The 20,885-nt window shown below is 42.7% G+C and overlaps 1 protein-coding gene across 5 annotated transcripts; it reads left to right on the plus strand.

Moving 5' to 3' along the window:
* The first annotated feature begins 5,727 nt into the window (after positions 1-5,727).
* Positions 5,728-19,887, plus strand: LOC135302559 (SERTA domain-containing protein 2-like). Of its 5 annotated transcripts, none has more exons than XM_064423128.1 (4): positions 5,741-5,887; positions 7,653-7,751; positions 8,756-8,874; positions 16,363-19,887. In XM_064423128.1, the coding sequence occupies exon 4, from the start codon at positions 16,367-16,369 to the stop codon at positions 17,216-17,218; it is 852 nt and encodes a 283-aa protein (XP_064279198.1). In that variant the 5' UTR covers positions 5,741-5,887; positions 7,653-7,751; positions 8,756-8,874; positions 16,363-16,366; the 3' UTR covers positions 17,219-19,887. The 5 variants fall into 5 exon arrangements, with proteins under 5 accessions (XP_064279195.1, XP_064279198.1, XP_064279197.1 ...); XM_064423127.1 differs by lacking the exon at positions 5,741-5,887 and adding an exon at positions 6,071-7,450; XM_064423125.1 differs by lacking the exon at positions 7,653-7,751 and having other exon boundaries at positions 5,728-5,887.
* The last annotated feature ends 998 nt before the right edge of the window (positions 19,888-20,885 follow it).

The following is a 20,885-nucleotide window of genomic DNA, read 5'->3' on the forward strand; positions in this document are numbered from 1 at the left end:
GAATAATGTGTCTCAGTCTAACTCAGCTTCTCATGCTTCACTTCTCCTGGGTAAAAAAAATAAAAAAAAAGGTTTATTTTCTAACTGCCATTCTCATTTCTTTAGTGAGCTGTTACTACAAATGGTGAGATGATACTTGCTGCTGGGGATTTTACTAATTTCTACATATAAATGGGAAATTAAAGAAAACATAGCTTCTTAAATTAGGAAAGGCTTCTGACAGATTTTGCTGCCACTCCTGGCAGCCTGTTTTCTCTTGTGCTGCTGGGGAAGAGTTGTGGAGCTTGCACAGCATCAATGCCGTGTGTCAGACAAGGCTGATGGCACTGGGCTGCAGAGTTGCAGCACAGCAAGCACTGTCAGGCACATAGCTAACATCCAATCTGCTTCCTTTGCAGGTAGCGCTGAGTATCTGTCCCCTTCTGTGCCTGTGGTTTTATTTCTCCTTTTCCCTTGCCAGAAAATCAGAGCTCAGGCATTCTGCAAAGGCAAGAAGTGCAAGGATCCAGGCTGCTGTAACAAAGGCTTGTCTGCTTATTGCTTCTCTGTGTGGTGTTTGTTAGTTTGTTTTAACCTCCTTTATCTGCCACAGCTCCGGGAGTTTGCCTAGCAAAAAACATCACCTGTCTCTACAACCAGAGCTATATTTGCCTAAAGGACAAATTTGGTCAGTGAAGAGAGAATCAGGTCTCTGAATAAAAAAAGCACCTTTCCTGACCAGACTGCCTTGGAGGCACAGCAGTGAAGGGTTTCAGCCTGGAGCAGATTTCAGCCTCGATTCTCACACGAGCTGAGCCTTCAGACTCACCAGGAATTACCTGTTCTCAAAGCTGTCCTTAGACTTTTTGAAGTCTTGGGTATGTCTGGGCTGCTTTAGTAAGCATTTTAAAAGGCATTATTGTAAATTGACTGAGAGTATAGTTTAATATTGTAATTGTCGGACCATTATGATTTTTTTTGTGTCTCAGAATGTTGATTTGCGTGACTGCTTTACAATCCTGCAACTTATTCCATATTCCCTTATAAGTAAATGAACTGTCAAAAGCTAGAATGAAAAAACCCAACACATTTGCTTTCTGACATCTACAATAAGACAAATAAAAATGCTTTCAAAAATTACTTCTGTTCAAAGTGAAAATATACTTGTGTCTCAGGCCTAGGATGTAGTCCCATATGCAAAAAAACCCATGACTGATGATGACAAATTTTGTTTGCTCATCAGTTCTTAAATGAGTGTTATTTCATGCTCTGACTAATACTAAGAGTACAAAGTCACCAGGTTTCAAAGAAATGAAATAAGCATCTTGGGAGCACGTATTTTTGTCAATCTGGCTTACTAAATACAAGGTTTTGCAAGGATTGTCTGAACTTTTTTTGGTGTCTCTTGAAAAGTTGACAGTTAAGTTTTCCTACTTTTTTCCAAGGAATTTTCATGGAGAGGTGAAATCTCATCAAATAATTTGTCAGGAAAGAGACTTATTTTAGATATTTGTAGTGCTTTTTTTGAACAAAAAATAGTGAAAAATACAGAAATTTCATTATTTGACATGATTTTCATAAGTTTGTATGGGAGCTCTTTCTTAAAAAAAACAATATTCATTTGCTTAGCCAACATTCCCCCAAAATGAGTGGTTTATGACCTGAAGAATTATTGTGGCAAATGTTCATGCATGACAAACATGTCAACAGGAAAACCTAATTCCAGTGCTTGCTTTGCATTGCTAGGGAAACATTTGAGTAATTTCAACTGTCTTCTTTTTAGGGAAGAGTAATTGAAGGTACAGGTGATTACATGACTGCTTGCAAAATCAGAATTAAACACAAATTGTATCCCCATGTGTGCTGAATTTGGAAACCCCATGGAGTGGGAAGTGCGAGGATATACTGCAATAGTAAAATGCTGCAGCAAAGGAAAAAGTATGTACTATTTTTCATTCATTTTCTATTTACAGACAAGATTTGGAGAGGAAATCAAGAAAAAGTAATGCAACTTTAGCCCGGAGTTGTGCAAGCTTACAAAACAGGACTTAAAAAGGGAAGAGTGGGTATGTTGATAAAAAACTCAAAAACCAAAAGAGTTTAATATGTAAAGAAAAAAAGCACTGTGCTTGTAACAAATTCACTTTTCTGTGTTTGAAGGCATTACTGAGAGAAAGGCTAGATATGGAAAGCACTGCGTGTTTGGATTATTTTGTGTCCAGTGAACTGGCTGAAGTTTAAGACAAAATTGTTGAATGGCTAATTGTTTAAATTGAAGCTTGGTACCGTCATTTGCTCTTTTGCTTCTGCTTTGTTTGAAAGGTATGGGGGGAAAGTGCCTTTTCTTGTAAATTGTGATTCTTTTGACAAAAGAGAACAATGGCTAATTTCCTACTTGATAAATATTCAGTAAGGTGTTGTTAGGTTTTGTAATAACCATCTTGTGTCATGGCTTTTTCTAATAAACTTGAGTAGGTGTAGGAATAGTTTGTTCCCAGAGGCTTTACCACCAACAACAGGTGGTAAAACTAACCAGGGTTTAGTGCAGTGTGCTCTGCCTTTCTCACTTCCCTGTGGAAGGGTGGCATAACGGGATCATTCTGCCATTCAGCTTCAGAACAGCTAATTCATTTCAATCAAATCCGTCAGATCTCACAGTCACTACATTTTTAGAATGTTTCCAAGTGTGGAGATACCAGAAGAAAACAGCATTCTGTACTGATAACCAGTAATCCAGATAAGGGAGAGACATAAGATTCCAGGCATGAGACCAGCTTCAATTAGAGCTCGTACCTCAGACACAGAGTAATTAATCACAGGCATAAATCCATAGGAAAGCAGTCTTCATGATTTCTTGTGTTCCTGGAACTGTGTTTTTGAATAGATGCTGAGTATGAAGGTAAGAAAAAGTAGCAAACCCCCAGCATTCCTTTCAGATGAATTATGTAGAGACCTTGATTTGTTTGGGGGTTGTGTTTTTTTTCTGATTTATGTAAAATTTGCTGCAAAAGCAAATATGCTGCTCGTGAGAATGGCATCCTAGCCTGCTGCACTGAGTACAGTCATACTGAAAGGCCATGTTTAAAGCTTCAAAAATCATATACAATCCTTGGTTTGCCTCAAGCTTAGTGCAAGTCAAAATGGGAGAGCATTAGACTCCTAGAACATGACCTCATTTGAGAATGTAAGGACTTTTGAAAGGAAGACTTTTGTCAAGAAAGACCTTGTATGTGAGCTCAGCCCTCTGAATTCTTCACTGTATGAGACAAGCATGGCTCCTCCAGTACCTGAGACATTAAATATTGCCAAGCTAAATGAGGTTCCAGTTCTTTTGTGAACTGGAACTTTTTGTTCCAGTTCTTATCTGAATCCCACTGTTAACACAAGCGAAAAATGACCAAACCCTTTGCGAATAATGACCATATTTTGTGTCACTTCTATTAACTTCTTCAGGTGTTAAGCCATGAATCCAAAGTTCTGATGCATGCACTTAAACAACTCCAGGTTCTTTTTTGTTGTAGCTCTTGTTCAGAGTTTGAAACAACCGAACTTTCTAGAAACACCCACTATAGAAGGCACATTCACCCTTTTCTATTGCACAGAACAAAAACTGCTTACAGAACAGCTGACCACCTTGGGTTAATCACTCAAGAAAGAGTGAGGAGAGCAGGGTGACCAGTGTTGGTGTCTGTGAGGTCTGCTGGACTGGAGGAGAATGGCTCTACCAGAGGCTCAAGCATTGAGCTGGAGCGGGAGAATTGTCCAGGACTGCAGAGGTGCTGCAGGGCTGCCCAGAGGTCACAGACTTTTGGCCAGCAGGGATCAGGTCTGCAAAGCCTAATCTTGGCTCGAGCTACGGGGACACTTTGATGGTACTGCTAGTTAAACTATCCCTTTATATTCCATATTAGACATAATGATTCCAGATCCATCCCTTCTGCACCAGCTACCTTTGTACGCCTGTCCTGCGTCTGTTCCTTGGAGATAATCCCCAGCAGATGGCAGGGGTCGGTCCTGGTGCGATACTGGCTGTCCCTGGTTGACTTCAGCAGGCAGAAGAATCCCGAACATCTCAGAGTTACTCCTCCATTTAACCCACAGTGTGTGGTGGGAAGGAAAGGATCCGGAGGAGGTGTTTGGTCCACTCCTCCCCTTCAGAGGGACACTGGTCCTGCACTTACTCTTGGTGCAGCAGATGGACCATGGGGGTCGGGGTGTCACCCCTCAGCCATTCGGGGAGGCGACACAGCTCCGGCAGCGTGTCCAAAAGGATTCATTAGCGCTTCTCACGGCAGCACTCGCTCCCCTCCTGTGCTCCGTGACCCCCAGCAGTGAGGTCAGAGCACAGCTGTGGCTGAGGAACTGGGGGCACCATGCTGCAGGACAGAGGTGGCCTGGAGAGACGATCCCCTGTCCTCAGCGAGGGACCCACGGGGGTCACCTCTGGCTTTCTGCCTCTCTGCCCTTCGCCCCCATTGCACGCTCCTACCCCTTCACGAGCGCCCATCAGGAGACACAAGGGTTAAAATCTGTTGGACCTGAGGGTTTAAAAGAAAAAAAAATCTCCTTTGCAGAATAATCACAAAAAGCAGCTGATCTTTCATTGAAGTTGTAGTGTATCTCCACCAGAAAGTTGCAAATGTTTCTGTAGTATTTATGAGACCGGCATTGAACATTGTGTGTGAGCTTGGTCTGTGCTTGCTGTCCATGTAGGAACCCGTCTGTGCAAATGTCCTTGAGTTTTGTTTGGTATTAATGTCCTAGAGATTGGCTCTTCCAGACATGGGTTTAGATCAAGCAGCTTTTAGGGGATGCATCAGGTAACCAACCCATGGCAGGGTTCGACAAAGGATCAAAATCGATCTTTACAAATACTTCAATGTCAGATTTTGAAATCTGCTTTGTACAAACACTTATGCCAATGTAACTTGATTACGCAAATGCCCGTGAAAAGCAAATATGAGGTTTGAGCATGGCTAAAACCACCTCATCTTTGAAGAAAAAAAAAACCAAAAAACCCAAGTGAATATTCATGGGAGAGTTGTGCAATGTTTGACACAGCTCTAGGCTGCTCGGGGGACGTGCGCGCCTCGTTTCCCAACAGGCCTTGTAGGAACGCTGCTCTGTAGAGGCCCTGGGCGCGCCTTTTACTGAAATTTGGTACTTTTGGTCACAGACGGACTGCGAGTTTAAAAAAAAATTTAAAAAAAAAAAAAAAAAGGTTGGGGGGGGAGGGAGTGGACACGGGGTGGTTGTGGGCTTGGGTGAGGGCTGGCCGGTGGCTCCGCGGTGCTTTCGAGGCTCAAAGCGCAGCAGCAGCGGAGCCCGGCGCGGCGCGATGCGGAGCCCGGTGCAGTGCGCAGCCGAGCGCGGCGCGGTGCGGAGCTGAGCCCAGCGCGGTCGGAGCCCAGCGTGCTGCGGAGCCCAGCGCGGTCGGAGCCCAGCGTGCTGCGGAGCCCAGCCCGGCGCGGCCGCTCCGTCATCCCCGGCAGCGCGGGCGGGGCCGCCCCCGGAGCTCCGCGCCGGGGAACGCGGGACTCGGCGGCGCCCGCGTCCCCATTGGGCGAGCCCGGCGCGCGTCCCCGCCCCCCCGGCTCTCCCGGCTCGCTCATTGGGCAGCGCCGCGGGACCAGCCGTAGCCCCGCCCCCTCGGCTCGCCGGCCAGTCAGAAAATGGTTGCCGGGCAGGTTGAAAGGGCCGCCGGCCAATGGGAGGGCGGGCAGCTGGCGCGCGCGGCGCACGCAGCGCCCCCCCGCGGGAGCCGCGGGCGGAGGGAAGGGCGGAGCGGAGGCTGCCGGCGCCCGGCGGGGGTGGCGCTGCCTCCGCCTCCTCCCGGCCCGAGTCCCAGCCCCGCCGAAGGGAGGGAGCGCGGCCGGCTGCGAGCGAGCAGGGCTTCCTCTGCTCCCAGGTGGGGCGCCGGTCGGGAGGCGGCGGGAGGGCGCGGGGCTGGCGGCGGGGGCCGGGGGAGGGTAGCGGCGGTCGCGGGGGCACGGCGGGAGGCCGGGGCGGGGGCGGCGGGAGCCCCGGCGGGGCGGGGGGGCCCTGCCGGTGCGGGGCGGAGGGGCGGCCGGCGGGAGAGGAGGGGACAGCGGGGACAGGTGGAGCGGACGGCGGGCCCGGGGCGGAGAGGCGGCGGAGCCGGGCTGGGGCCGGGGGCGCGGCGGCCCCGGGGAGCCGGGCCGGGCGCGGGGGGAGCGCCCGGAGCGCGGCCGGCGGTGGAAGTTGTTCGCGCAGTTATAATTAGCCCGGCCGGGGTCTGAGCGAGCCGGGCGGAGGAAGGGGGAGGAGTGTAACTTTTCGCAGCTCGGGAAGCCCAAGGTTGTCTCTGGTTACCGCTGCCCACGGGCGCGGGGGGGGCGGGACGCCCGCAGGAAGCACCGAGGCTCCTTCCACAAAGGCCAAATGGTGGCAGGAGCCGCGGGAGCGGCTGCGGGAGCGCGGCAGGAAAGGGCTTTCCCTGCATCCCGGCGGCTCCATCCTGGCGCTCCTGATCGCTGCCGCTCCGTAGCTGCGACTTGTGTGTAAGCTGCAGTTTCATTTTTAATAGCAGGGTTTGCTTGGCTTGGTGAACGCGCGTTAGCGTGGGCTGCGAGCAGGTGGATGGGGCTGGAGGAGCGTAAGGTTGGTCTCTGTGCGTATTGCAGATGAAGCTCGCAAATAGGTGCAGTTAATAATTTCTGCCCTAGTTAGGCCTGGAATTTTTCGAACTGTGTTGGAATGCTCATTTCGAAAAGCATAGGTGGGAACCTTCGTGCAGTAGTTTTCCACTTTATTTTTGATGTGGCTGAAATTCCATAGTTCGGGCAGTTAACTGCGATGTGGGAAATACCTTTAACATGGAAATGATGCTGTAATCTCAAATACTAACGTGACCCCTAAACACGTCGTAGGAAGGGAAGACAGAAAGTAATCCACTAGAGATATAATTCATAATGATTTGCAGCTACCGTGTCTTTTATAGTTGTTTTTTTTTTTCCCCCTAACAGATTGTAAAAATTACACCTAATAACCTTACTTTTCTACTTCTTCCTGACACTTAACCCAGTGTGCCCAGAAATCATACAGGGCAAAAGTCAAAACCTCCACAGTTACTTCTGCAGGAATCCTTTGAAGTATCTAATAAAGAAATTTAATTTGAAAACTTCTTGACTTCATCTCCTTCTATCAAAATATTGGACTTCTAAAACACAAGTAACAGTACTATTTTTTTATCCAGTGCTTCTAATACTGTTGGGTTTGGGTTTTTTTTTAGCTAAGGTGCTGAAATCTAAAACTTTTCATCATTTTACTATGCTTGTTAACTTTGTGAAGTTGTTTTAGCATTAAAGAATCTAAAACTCTAAAACATGTGTTTTTATATTCAGTGTATAGAAAATGCAGTGACTGCACACCTCTCCCTGTGACCTAACAAGTACACTTTAATGAACCTCAGTAATGACCACCTGAAGTCCTGCTGTTTCAGAGCAAATAGGTTATGAATCTTCATTTGTCTCTTTATTTGGGGCTTTTTTTTTTTTTCCTAATTATTTACAGATAGCGTGGATATCGTTATACTGGGAAAGAAGTCCGCTTTTAGGAGGAGGAGGGAGATGTCAATGTGTTTGTTGCTGTGGGTTAGATGTGGCTTGCTGAGGTCACGGGCGTTTTACTGCTGTTTTACTGCATTTTTACAGTTCCGAGGTTCCGTAAGCGGAGGAGCCCTTTGGTAGCATCAGGCTATGAGTTGCTATGTAAGATGAACTGTAGGCGTTTACTTGCCCGTCTGTCTGAATGTAAGACTGCCTTTCACTATGTATTATTTTAAGCTTTGTGCAATAATGTATGACCCCCTGGTTTTTGGTGACGAAGGACTGTGTTGGTGCGGCCAGTACTGATCCTTGCTCCTGCGGTGCATCCGTGAGGCGCTTTGCCCTGGCTGGGTCAGGTGTCTGTGTGTGTGATGTGCACAAACAGGCATGTCACAGCCGAGCCTGGCTGCAGGCTGTTAGCCCCTGCAAGGGCTTCAATCCTTGCAATTCATAACTGTTTGGTTTTCCAGGTGGAGGTGAGACCTCAAGAGCATGGATCGTGTGATTCCCTCCACATTTCCGAGCCTAGCCCATAGTTTACTGTCACTTCAGCCTTTTCACACTTCCCAGTTAGCAATGCCTTGAGCTAATCTATGATTTAATCCATGTGTCTCTAGCCATACTGCAGATGCTGTTATGTTAGGGGTTTGATGGAAATGCTGCCACATTGTACATTAGACAGAATGACAGGACACCTTGTCAACCCTCTTCTCATACAGGTTTTGTGTATGCTGAAAAAGAGGAAAGTTGGGGAATTAAATAAAAATCTAACTGCTTTTGCAGCCTGTAAGCATTAGGGGATAATTCTGAAATGTAGTTCTTCACAATGCATGGTATGCTTTCTCCTGGTTATGTAATTTTGGAGATCATTGCAATTGTAAATTGGTGTTCAATAACATGAGAAAGTAGCAGTGCATGTCCTTATCATAAAGCCTAATGCTTAGAGGATCAGTATTTTGTAGTACCCATTTACAAAAGATAATTTCCACATTTTATGTGTTCACAGGTAAAACTGTTAGGTACTCTTATCTCAGTGTATTCATGAATTTTAGGGGGGTTAATCCATGTTTATCTGCTTTAATAGAATTTACCGCAAATAATTTAAAAAGTTGTATTCAATTGTGTGCTTAATGCTTCTGGTTAAAAAAATACAAAAACCACCATGTAGTAATTAAATACTCTGATTTTGTTTTGTTTTTCCTCTTAAGTCGCATCATCCTACCTCGGTGGATGGCTTGGCCTCTGGGATAGATCAAGACTCTTGGATGACCACGCTTTATGCAAATTCCAGAATCTTCCTGCCTGGACTCCTTTCTGTTTTCTAAGGGTAACTACTTATTTGTTTTAGTGAAATTGTATCTTGCATGCATAGGACATGTTCTGATAATAGACTGCAGATGTTATATGTGGATTAGAATGGTAAACTGAAATAGATCGTTTAAAAGAGGGATATATAATATAAAATGAGGTAAAGACTTTGGTTTGAGTGTTCTGAATTTCCTTTACTATTGTTTCCTTGATAAGGGGGAATTATTACAATGCAATAAAGCATATTACCATGAGATCACCTTCTTATGGGAAATTGCTTAACTAAGATGTCAGTCTTATGGCAAGATCCACTGTTCAGCTGCTAAAATTGAGTGTTGCAGTTTTGTCTTGTGAGAAGGTAGCACTTTGGATACTGAAGTAACATTGTGTACTACAAGAGAAACCAAATCAGAAATCGTTGAATTTTCTTACTGAAATAAAAAATGCCCAGTCCTCTATCAGGAAAAGAGCTTTTTTCTTGTTTGCTTTATTGTTAATGGTCCAGTTTTTCTGTTAAAGTATGGGCATGCCAGTTTTTAATATTTAATAAACTGTAACTTCCTTTATTAGTAGATCTTTTAGACCACTGTAGCCCTAAAATGTGTGTCAGTGTTATGTATGGGAATGCATCTAGTATCTCTGTTTGAAGCAAGTGTGGGATTGAGAGCTGTTCAGTAGACTAGAACAAGCTGTGAAGATGTCTGTCATTGCATTTGCAGCTCTAATGATCCTTTGTCTCTCCAGTGAGATGCTTTGGTGGAACCAGGGTGATTTGGTTCTTGTTGTGTCCTTTATGAGTCTTATGTTTTCATTTAATTATAGTTTAATTTTACTATGGGAGTTTCTAGGTTTAGTAACTCTTGATCATGTATTAGCTTTTGCCAACTAGTATTGGTTCTTAGTTTAAGTGATTCCAGGCCCTTCTTCCATTAAAAAAAAAATCCACCCAGAATCCCTGAAAAACCTTGCTAAACACATTCCCGTAGAAAATATACACATGAGATTTATTACTAAATGTGGAACAAGATACAGAAGTGACAGACAAGAGTGATAGTGGCTGAGTTTGGGGTTATTTAAGGATGGAAGTTTTTCTCTACTGAGCACTGGAGCCCACTTGTTTTAGCTGTGGAAGGCACAGATCCTAACAGAGGAGTTCCTTCTCCAGAGTGAAATGCCATGCTCTGAAACTCAGCTACCACAGTTTGTAAAGCAAAGCTTTTATCAGTGCTTTGTGACATGAAATGAGAGTAAGGAACTTAGAAAGATGTCCTTAAGTTCAGGAATTTTCCAGATCCCAGGAGACATAACATAAACAGGTTGTTGTGGGGGATTCAAACTAACTTTTAAATCAAAGTAAAACTTATTTCCAATTGCTTCCTAAACATCACTTTAGCTCCTAAAATATTTGTGTATGATACAGGTTTATTTTCTACTTCCACACATAGTGAATGACAGTGGGAACTTTAATCTCAGAATAATTCTGTACTAAACTCAGTCTTCCTCTCGTTCCTTTCCTGTACCTAATAAATGCTATTCAGGCTAGTCTTACTTTCAAAATGTGGGGAAATCCTTAGGTGTGGGTTTTTTTCTGTTTTGTTTGCAGAGTTGTTGTGTGTGTTTGTTTTTGGGTTTGTTTGTTGTTTTTGTTGGCATTTCTTGAGTCTGAACAGTGGCATATCTTGGTTCTGTGTTCCAGTTGCTTTGTACCAGACTGTGGGTGTGTTATAGGTCAGGATTTGTTGACCAAAAAAGTTGACATGAAGTCTTCTTTCTTTGAGCAGCCATTTTCTGGTTATTTCTGACTCCTGTGAAGAAGTTATTGCATAGGAGTTTAGGTATGGGAGTAAGCTGGTAGGACTGCACTCCTCCCTGTGTGCACACTTTTAGTCACTGGTGCCTTCTCCAGCAGTTACTCATCTTGGCTAAACTGGGGCAGGGCTGAGGGGGGTGGGGAGGCAATGGACTTAAACACACTTTTGTGTATTTGGAAGTATCTTCAGGTCTAAGCTTTTTTCATTTGGTGTTTCCTAAGGCATTTAGTCCTTCCCTCACTTGCTCAGGGTAGCAGCCAAGATGTAGTGTGGGGATCTCCAGCACCTGATGGGGACCCCAGATCAGAGATGTTCTGTGTGCTCTGACAGCTTACACTGTTATGTAAGGCATGTCCAAGTGATCAGCACTAAGCCTGGATGGGAGGAAGGGATTTGTGCTGTGTCTGTTAACTGCACCTTCAGCCTTTCCATTTCCTTGTGCACTTTCTTCTACGTGAAATACAAGCCAATGGCCAGTCTAGCACTTAATTAAAACTGCTTGTGAAGCTGTGTTGCCTAAAAATGTGTGTCAGGTAGGGGAAAGATTATCATTAAAAATAGTGTACAGCATACATCAAATAATTCTGGGGAACAGCCATAACTGTTGGGGTGTTTGTTTTCCTTTGCACTTCCTGCAGATGGATGTGTGCTTCATGTGTCCATGAAGAAAGGGGAGAGCAGAATACCAGGTTATCAGCCAGCCTTGGTCAGTCACTAACACAAGTCTACAGCCCAGAGAGTCTGTCTTTACTCTTACATGGTTTCTACAGTTACAAGGCAAAGGAGACTTTGAAAGGGAATTGCCCAAATTATAATAGCAAGGAGTCTCTTAAATTTTATTTTAATACATAAGTTGTATTACTGCAAACTGGACAGGCAGCTTTCATTCATGAGTTGCTTACACACCTGCAAAGCTGGTATTTTTGTCCTGTAAGAAAAAGTAGTATTTCACTTTGAGACAGTCTTGGGCTGAAAAATACAGCAGTGTGGCTGTACAGAAAGGATCAAGCAAGTTTGAATGTAATAATACTCTAAAAAGAAAAGCCAAAAGGTGCCACTGTGAATTCAGTTACCTTTACCTGGATAGTGAAGGTACTTTACTGATGATCTTACTATTTAAACATATTTAGTGGTAAATAAAAAACTGTTGTGTAGTTTAATACAGTGCTCATTTTTATGCATGAGAAGTTTGTGTTCAGACAATACTAACCATGGCAGCCATGTTTCATTCACTCATTATTTTATAAGCTCTTCTCTACTAAAAGTTAAAATTCTGTGATGTCCTGAGTTCTAAACATTGTTTAACTTTTCTCTTTAGTTCTCCCTCATATTCCAAAAAAGTTTTTAAGTAGTAGTTTGCCCAGATAGAAGTAATTGAGGGTTTTCACATGTTGCTTTATTCCTTGAGAGTGTTCCCAGCTGCACTTCCCAGCCATGTGTCAGTGGCAGCTGCAGTGTCAGACCGTGTGACAGATGGAGCTGAAATGGTGGCACGGGCCCTGTATTGTCCACAACACGTCGCAATGTGGATTTTTCTTGGTAGCCTGGAATGTTTCTTCTGAGTAACTGCACCCTGACCAGGCCAGTTTGTTTAGTATTGTGTGGATTTGCCAACCAGGGACATGCTTCTTTCCTCCCAGGTTTTTTCAAACCGTGGTATGGTGTAGGATTACAGTGCTTGGATGCTTCTCCTCTTCTTAGCAGGGAGGAGTTGCAGTGAAATGTCTTCCATGGAAGACTCGAAGGAACTGAGGAACATGCTGTCAGGGCAGAATTTCTGTGTAGACTCCATTGTAGTTCAGTGATGTGAATAGAGAGTTTGGTACTCCCAAATACTGAGTTCACTTTGCTTCCTTTTCTCTATATCTGAAAAATTATTTTCCTTAAAAAAGCATTTTGCCATAAACGGCCTGTGGCTCAGTTCTCATTACTATAATGAGAGAAGAATGAGAAGACGCCAGGAAAAATGTTGAGATGTGTTGCTCCTCATTGTTCCTGTTTTTTTCATGACAAAAGATTTTAAAATAGATCATCTGAACAGAAAAAAAAAAATTTGTTGTGGAACTTCAAGTTCAAGAAAAGGGTGACTTAGAGCTTGTTGCTTTTATAATTGAACAGCTATGTACAGACCTCACATTTGAAGTCGGCATAAACTTTTAATTTTTATTCAGTTTATTTACTTACAAATTACAGAGTTATCAGATTGGCACATCCCAAAATCCTGTTAGTTGACCCAGTTTTTTAAGATGTGAGTAGGTTCCTGGAATTAGGCTGGAGTAAGGAGAGTGCAGTTTCTGGAGACTGCTTCGGGGTGCCCAGACTGTGCTGCTCTGAGCTGGCTGTGCCCTGCTGTCAGCTGATGGAAGGGCTGACACTGCTCCTGGTCCGAGCAGGCAGCTGGGGGTTTGTGTGTGCACGGCTGCTTCTTTGCCTTACTACCAAAAACTGAAGTGGAATAAGCATTGCATAATTAAATAATACCATCAGGGTCTTCTGCTGCAAAGTAATGCTGTGAAAGAGAGCATCTGACTGTGAATTTTGGGTTTGGGTTGAGGTGTCAGTACCCAGCCCTGTGAAGAACAAGCCACTTAGAAAATACGCGGTAGTGTGTTAAGGATCTGATCCCATCAGAAATTCTGGTGTTAGAAAGTAAAGCAAAAGGCCTGATAAAATGTAGATTAGCTGCTAACAAAGGGGCTTTGTGTCTTTTGTAGGTCAGCAGCTGAGTGTGTTTGACAAGAACTGAAATTTAATGTCTCCTGTAGCAACCATGACACTAGTCATTTTTAAATCCACTGTACCAATGGTACTCTGGTTTTTATTAGCCTTTTACAAATTTCTGTGTAACTTCTGAAGTCATCTAGGTCCCAGAGGGGAGAGTAGGGGATCTTTCCTGTTAGGAAATAAATCAATGTTAGACAGAATTTCTAAAAGGTAAGGTAGTACTATGTTTGTTTATTTTAAAAACTCATCTTGGGAGTAGGGAGTATGTTAAGTAGAAACATTTTGAAGTTGGAGCAAATCGTGTTTATTGCACTTCATTTTTATAGTCAAGTGCTGTCATACTCAAGCTTTGTTAAATACTTCTAAATTGCTCTGGGACAAATTTTATGAAGGAAATTTAAGGAATGAAAAGAGGGGTGTCTGCCTATATGAGCATGAAGTATTTAGTCTAACAAGACTACCATTCGAATTAAAAAGTAAAACATGTCATACTTGTTTCTATGAAATTATACATCCTTGCATATTATAGTCTGCTTGCTTACAGAATTTAAATAGTAGCACATTTTTGAGATGTTAGGAATTAACGTTTTTGTAATTCAAAAAGTTAAGAATAGTATGTTCTATGTGTCTAACAAAGTATAAATGTGTATTTTAAAAACATACTAAAGCAGTAAATTATCAAAACCAAGCATTCTGAATGTGTGATATGTCAGAATTGCTGTTTCCTGTGTGGTCATATCTTCACTCCCTTATGGGTGTAAATTTTGGTCTGTTTAATTAATTGAGAGAAAAACAAACCCCACTAGTGTGCAGTGTATGGGAATGATGGTGCTTAGCGTAGAAACAGCTGTTTTGATGGATAATTTTTTTTCTTAGAGTGATGCTTTGAGGTAGTACACAACATTTAAATGTTACTTGAAATGGAGAGTTCACAATTTTATTGTGAGTTTATGATTTACATAAATTATTGTTTTCACTATGAGAGTCAGTATAATTAGTTGTAGTGTAAATGTGATTTTTTTTCCATAGATTGTGTCAAAAATTAGCAGTTACTGACCGTATTGTCAGTAGTTTGAGGATCCTTCACACACACACTGCCTCCCCAGAATACTTTTTTACTTTGTGCCTGAACTTTGTATCCATATTTGTTCTGATTTTGTTGTAATGGAGTGCTCGGGGCTGGCTGGGTCTGTTTGCTCTTAATGGGCTGCTGGAGTGGGAGAGTGAGACATCATCAGTGTGGGATGGTGACCCAGGTGAACAGTCACACCACTTCAGACACCTTCTGGTTTTTAAAGAGATTCAGCTCCTGCTGTGGCACTTTAGCAGAAATTTTGGAGAAAAAGAGAGTTCCAAAGTTAAAAAGTTGCAGAAGTGGTAAGATTAGAAGTAATTAAAGGTTGTTGCTGTTTCACGAGTGACTGTGTAAATGAACTGAAGATAGACCAGACTACTCCCTGGAAAGTAAAAATGCAGTCCTAGGACAAGTTGAATTTCATCCAGATATATCCTTAAAAAAACCAAAAAGTGTCTACTGTTGAGAAGTCTGGCACCTCAAATCCTGCAGCAGCTGTCTGTTTTCTCTTGTGTGTCTTGCTGAGGAGGATGCACTGCTTGCTTGCTTTCTGTTCCTCCAGAGGATCAGAGTTCTCCAACAGCCATGTCAGGGCAGATGGATGGAGCCCTGCAAATCTGGAGAAATCCTGAAAGTAAGAGAGGCTTTCTCCTGCTGCCTTCCTTGTCCCCAAAAGTCTAGCAACAGGCTAGCAGCTGGCAGCTGCAGCCATCAGCTGAGCTATTGCTGGCAGCATCCAGTGCTCACATGAAAAGGAAGTTGGGAGGCCCTCAGCAGCATGCAGGGTCTGGATCATTGTGCGTGAAGGATCTGCCCTTAATCTGCCACTGGTGTCTAATTTATGATTGCTTAATTTTTCTTAATAGTTTGGGAACAAGGTGTCTGTGTTCATGGACACTTTAGGATGTGTGTAACTAAGATTTTACCAGTGTTTTCTCTGCAGAGTATGCTCCTTTTCTCTGTTTATATGAGTGATTGCAAAGGGCTTGTTGTCCCTAATAAAACTCTTTAGACTTGGGATGGTAATTGCAAAGTACCCAAGCAGGTGTTTATTTGGATCACTTATATTTTAGATCTGTGTGTACAGGTTTTTGTACCACGTTGTTCTAGACCTACTGTATTTCAGTGCAAGAGCACACCAAGCAGAATGAAAGCAACTAAATTATATTTTTTCCCTAACAATTTTACCAAAACTGGTCACTTTTAAAATGCTGTTTGATAGCTTCCTGCCTGATGTTCTTAGTGTGAAGTCAGGTTGTGAACCAGCAGCCACGAGCACCCATTGTCTCTCTGTGAGCTCAGCCAGATTTCCTCCCGCATTTAACCAAACTACCAAGATGTGGAATGGATATAAGGATCCCACGGGTGGCCCTGCTATTGGTCTTGCTGTAAAACAGTTTGGGGTCACCAAAGGAAAAAAGAGAAGAATCAGCCCTACATAGAACTCTATGCACGTTCTCAGAGACACTGAGCAAGACATTACAATGTCTTAATGAGATCAAAATGGGTGTTGAAAACTAGCTTGAAATCTTACCTGCTGTATCCAAGAATGAATATTAAAATGGAAATGATGAAATATTCTGTAGTTTGATCCTTAATACAAGCATCTATTTTATTTCATGTGGACAGTCAGATATATATTTAAAAGTCTATAGCTTTTTAAAAAACAGAAAACGTGGAAGAAATATACTAACTCTTTAGGAAAATAGTTGCTATGAAACAATATAGCTGGAAAGTGCATCTTTTCAATGAAAGTACTATTGTATAGGATTTCTTTCTATCTCTTGATGTTCTGTGACATCAAAAGTCTCAGCTAACCAATACATTGTACACTACAAGGTTTTCAGAATTGTCTGTTGGACCTGGCCGAGGTTAATTCAGGATTTTTGTCTTGCAGGTTCATGTTGGGGAGAGGCCTAAAGCGCAAGCTGAGTGACTATGAGGAGAGCATGGCTGGTCTCACGAGTGCCTTTGATTCCAGTCGAGGTCTGCCCTACCCGCTCAAGAGGCAGCTGGTGCTCAACATGTGCCTCACCAAGTTACAGACGTACAAAATGTTGGTGGAGCCCAACCTGCACCGCTCCGTGCTCATCGCCAACACCGTGCGGCAGATCCAGGAGGAGATGAGGCAGGAGAGCAGCCAGCAGCCACTGAATATCTGCCCTGGCATTGCTCCTGCCTCTCACAGCTACACAGGGATGGAGTCACCTGGCCTTTCCCTTCAGCTGCCTTCAGGTGTTGGTCAGCAAGAGCCCCACTGCTGCGAGCTGCGGTCTGTGGAGGACCCGATTGAAAACAGCCTGCTGATCGTTTCGGACGACGACATGTCATCTGCTATTTCATCTATTCTGAAGGATTTGGACTTTGTGGAAGATATCAGCCCGCCTACCTGTCTGGTTCCTACTGCAGATGACCAGCCAAAGTTTCCAGATAATACTGGTCTGAAACTAGAAGATGACAGACAGGATTTGAAGGGAGCTGAATGTGTGTTTGGTTCCTTTGAGATTTCAAATTCTACCAGTTACTTGAAGGATTTGGCAATAGATGACATTTTTGAAGATATTGACACTTCAATGTATGATTCAGACTTCTGTTGCCCTCCCCTGATGCCACCCAGATCACCATCTCTTGCTACAGAAGAACCATTGAAAACCTTCCCATCTTGTAATTCTTCTTCAGCAAACAACATTCAGATATGCAGAACAGATCTGAGTGAGTTGGACCACATCATGGAAATTCTCGTTGGATCCTGATACTTGTTTTACCCAAAGATACTTTTAGACTGCCACTTGCATTTGGTTTCAGGATAAAAGCCACTGGAATAGTTGTAAAGAATTCTTTAAAAAGCAAACTAAATAATAATTTGTCCATAGTAGAATTTTCTAAATAATTCCAAAACTTACAAACCAAAAAAGTGGCAGATTTTAAAAAAGAAAAATTATTTATCAGAACTGTGCAATCATCATTTTCCTTCCAGGGTGTATGTGGAACAATGGGCACATACCCTCATCACCCCTCATGCCTCTTTCAATAAACTTTTTTATGTGCAATTTTTAATTTGACAGAAGAATTTACATGCAAAGCAAATTTCAAATGAGGTGATCTTTTACAAAGCCTCCACTTTATTTTTAATATCAGAGTCTATGCCAAGCTGGCATCTGTCAAGTTGCAGAGTTAGATTGTGTGGATTGCAGACACGTTCTTAGAGATGGGTATATTTTAAAAATGAGACACGCTTTGCTTTCTTTTGGTCAGAAAAGCAGATCAAGACACTTACCAACAAAGTCTCTTGCATTTTCTAAAGCATTCAGAACTATTTATTTTTGTAAATTTTATAGTCTTTCTACATTTTACTACGTTATTTCATCATAGTTCAAATATAATGGACTTCTAGTTGGATGTGTTTAGCACTACCTCTGAGCTGAAATGCTTTAACTCTTTCCAGTGCTTCATCTGAGACTGCAAATCTTTTTGTTTCTGTTTCTTTCTGGGGGAAAGTACTTCTAACTCCTTAAGTTGATCCTTTGACAGTGACCTAGCTGATTTGTGAAATCGAGGGTATTCAATGTTTAAAAACTTTTAAGTATTTACAAATTAATTTATATGTAGATTGTGCAATTTAACATTTTTCTGTCAGTATTATGTGCTTAGATTTTGAATAATCTTGGCGTTCTTTAAATTAAAATTTACTATGTACAGGTAGCTTTTTATTCTCTTTTGGAAAACACTGTCCTTCAACCCTGCTTTCACTACAGATTTTAAGATGATTTTTATGTGCAATATTATTTAAAGAGATACACATTTTTGTACCTGGCATTGTGGGAAGAAACGCTTCAGACTTAAAACCTCTAGCACCTTTGGAGGATACTCAGCCAACATTTCTGCATCCTTTCAGAAGCCAAGCTGAGAGCCCTGAGAACACATCACCCTGTGCTGTGACAGCCCCGGAGCACCCGTGGGGCTGTGGGGACCCGGTGCTGGTGGCTCTGTCCCTCCCAGCCCAGGCTGTCCTGGGTGGGGCAGCGGTGTTTTCATGCAGATACACAAACGCCCTGCTCAGCTGGAGGTGAGATTTGCAGTGAGAACTGGTTTTCCATCAGGCAGGTTGGGTTCTCTGTTTCAGCCTGAACCGAGGTCTAGATCGATCCCTGCTCTCGTCTTTTGAGTTTCACACTTGCACATTGCTTTTTGGTTTGGATTTTTTTTCCTTCTTTTTTAATTATGAAACTTTTACTTTGTTCTTGAAAGCTGCAGCGCCTGTCTTGGAAACTTGCAGTTGTAAAACCTTTGCTTTGGTTTGTTGTATTTTTTGGGTTTTTGTTGTTCTGCTGAGACTTTTTATGAACGGAGTGTCGGCAGAGGGAAAAAAATGTTGCCTGTGTGTTGCATCTCACAGAAGTTGAAATCCTGGCCCTGTTGAAGGGGCCAGGGTCTCACCTGCTATTTCTAGTCTTAACTGATGCTGTGGCACATCTACCTTGTGCAGAGATCTCCATGTTTTACTGTGACTCTCTTGGTTAACAGCTGCCGACGTAATTTGGTATCCCAGGCCAATGGAGAACCATTTCAGGTCACATCCTCACAGCCATCTGGGTTGTTTAGCAACTGAAGGGTATAAATGTATTTATATGCATATATTGTATTGATTCTAATATAAATCTTCTGATCTAAAGCATTTTGAATTGCTGGATAAAGGGATTTGTTTGAAGAGTGTATAACTAGTTCTTGAAGAGGTACAGCTTCAGAATGTACACAGATTGTGCATTGTGTATAGACTACTCTGGCTTTTCCTCAGCCTCTACTTTTGTATTAAAAATATGACTGAATAAATCCTTGAAATATTAAGGGCCTTCTGCACTGTGATGAAACAGAGATGCGGTTAAAAATATCTTTAAATTCAGTGATGAGGGATAAAATAAAAAGACTGCATCTAATCTCTTTTTGCATTTGAAAATATGGAATGTTACTATGCAGTAAAGATATTTTGGTAAGAAAATTGTATCATATAGCAAATAGTGACCACTTAATGAATCCACTTACCTTGCAGTCTCTACAGAAACAGAAGAGAAGACAACTTGCTTTTCAATATTTATGTACTAAAGTTTTTTTGTATATTGCAGCAAAAGATTTAATTGTTGGTAGATCTTTTATCAACAATTCAAAATGCAATTTTTGTACAACTCCTGGCTACAGAGCTCTGTTTCTAATTGGTTGCTTGTGTCACAGTGCCAAGACCATGAGCTGGTGTGTAATGCAGTTCGGTTATGTTTGGAATTATGTGCAAAGGGAAGTTTAATTTTTAAATATGCACAAATTAATTTTAAAATCCTTCCATGTAAAATGAAGTTAGAGGCTAGTTGTGGTGGACCTATTTATTGTATGTTTGGAAATAAAAGCCACAGTTTTGCATTTAAACCAGTTATATTTTGGAACTTTTGGTATGTGAGTGTTTTAAAAACAAAGCATAAAAAAAAATCTATGGCACCCTGCCACCTTTTCTTTGGTCTTTCACTCACAATGACATAGCATTTTCCCTAGGCATTTGTACCTTTTTTTCCCTTCTCCACATGCCCCCTCTCCCCCATCCTTTGTCCCTAGAAATAATAAACACCTGACAAACCTGTACATGAATTACACATGCCAGGCCCCATAACAGGGTTCCACACACCCTGAAGGATGGATTCCTTTAGGGAGGCACCACAGCCTGAGCTGGGTGCCTCCAAAGAGGGACTGTGAACACTGAAATTCCTGGGCAGTTATGTCTATAACAGTAATAATTCAGACTATTGATAAGGTCTGGGGCTCTTCATGGTGTTTGCTCCTGCGTTGCTTAGTGGTTGTTGTCTTACACAGCATCTCATCTTTCTCCAGCTTGGAATTTGGAATCTTCTAATAATGTTACACTCATTTACCACAATCCATAGGTTTTCTCTATTTCAGCTATTAATACCTAAGCTGCAGCTTTGCTCTGGCTCTAAGTTTTCTCTGACAAGCACTACACCCTCACATCGCCTTTGCAACCAAAGCAGGGGTGGCCCACAGGGCATTTTTCCAGCTGGTGGAGCAGTGGGATTCCTGTTGGGATCAGGTGACACAGGATTTTAGCACTGAGCTGTCCTCTGGGCTTTGTCTCCAGTGCCTGTGAGCTCTCAGTGTCCCTTCGGGGCTTGCTGTGCCTTAGTGCAAGTGTCACATACAGATGTCCTTGACACACATAGTGGTGGCTCTTCAGACCTGTGTGCTTGTCAGGCTGGACCAAAGCCCTGCTTCTCTGGGCTAGTGAAAGGCTGCTTGTAAAATCAAATCAGCAGCTTCAGGTTCAGAGTTTTCCTCTTCCTGTTGTAGACCTCTAAAATGAGAGCTTGCAATGAACTTTTAAGGTTTGAATTGAGGCAGACTCGCCACTTCCCCATTTTTAAG

Source organism: Passer domesticus, chromosome 6 (assembly GCF_036417665.1).
Source record: "Passer domesticus isolate bPasDom1 chromosome 6, bPasDom1.hap1, whole genome shotgun sequence".
In the NCBI taxonomy this organism is placed as follows: Eukaryota; Metazoa; Chordata; class Aves; order Passeriformes; family Passeridae; genus Passer; species Passer domesticus.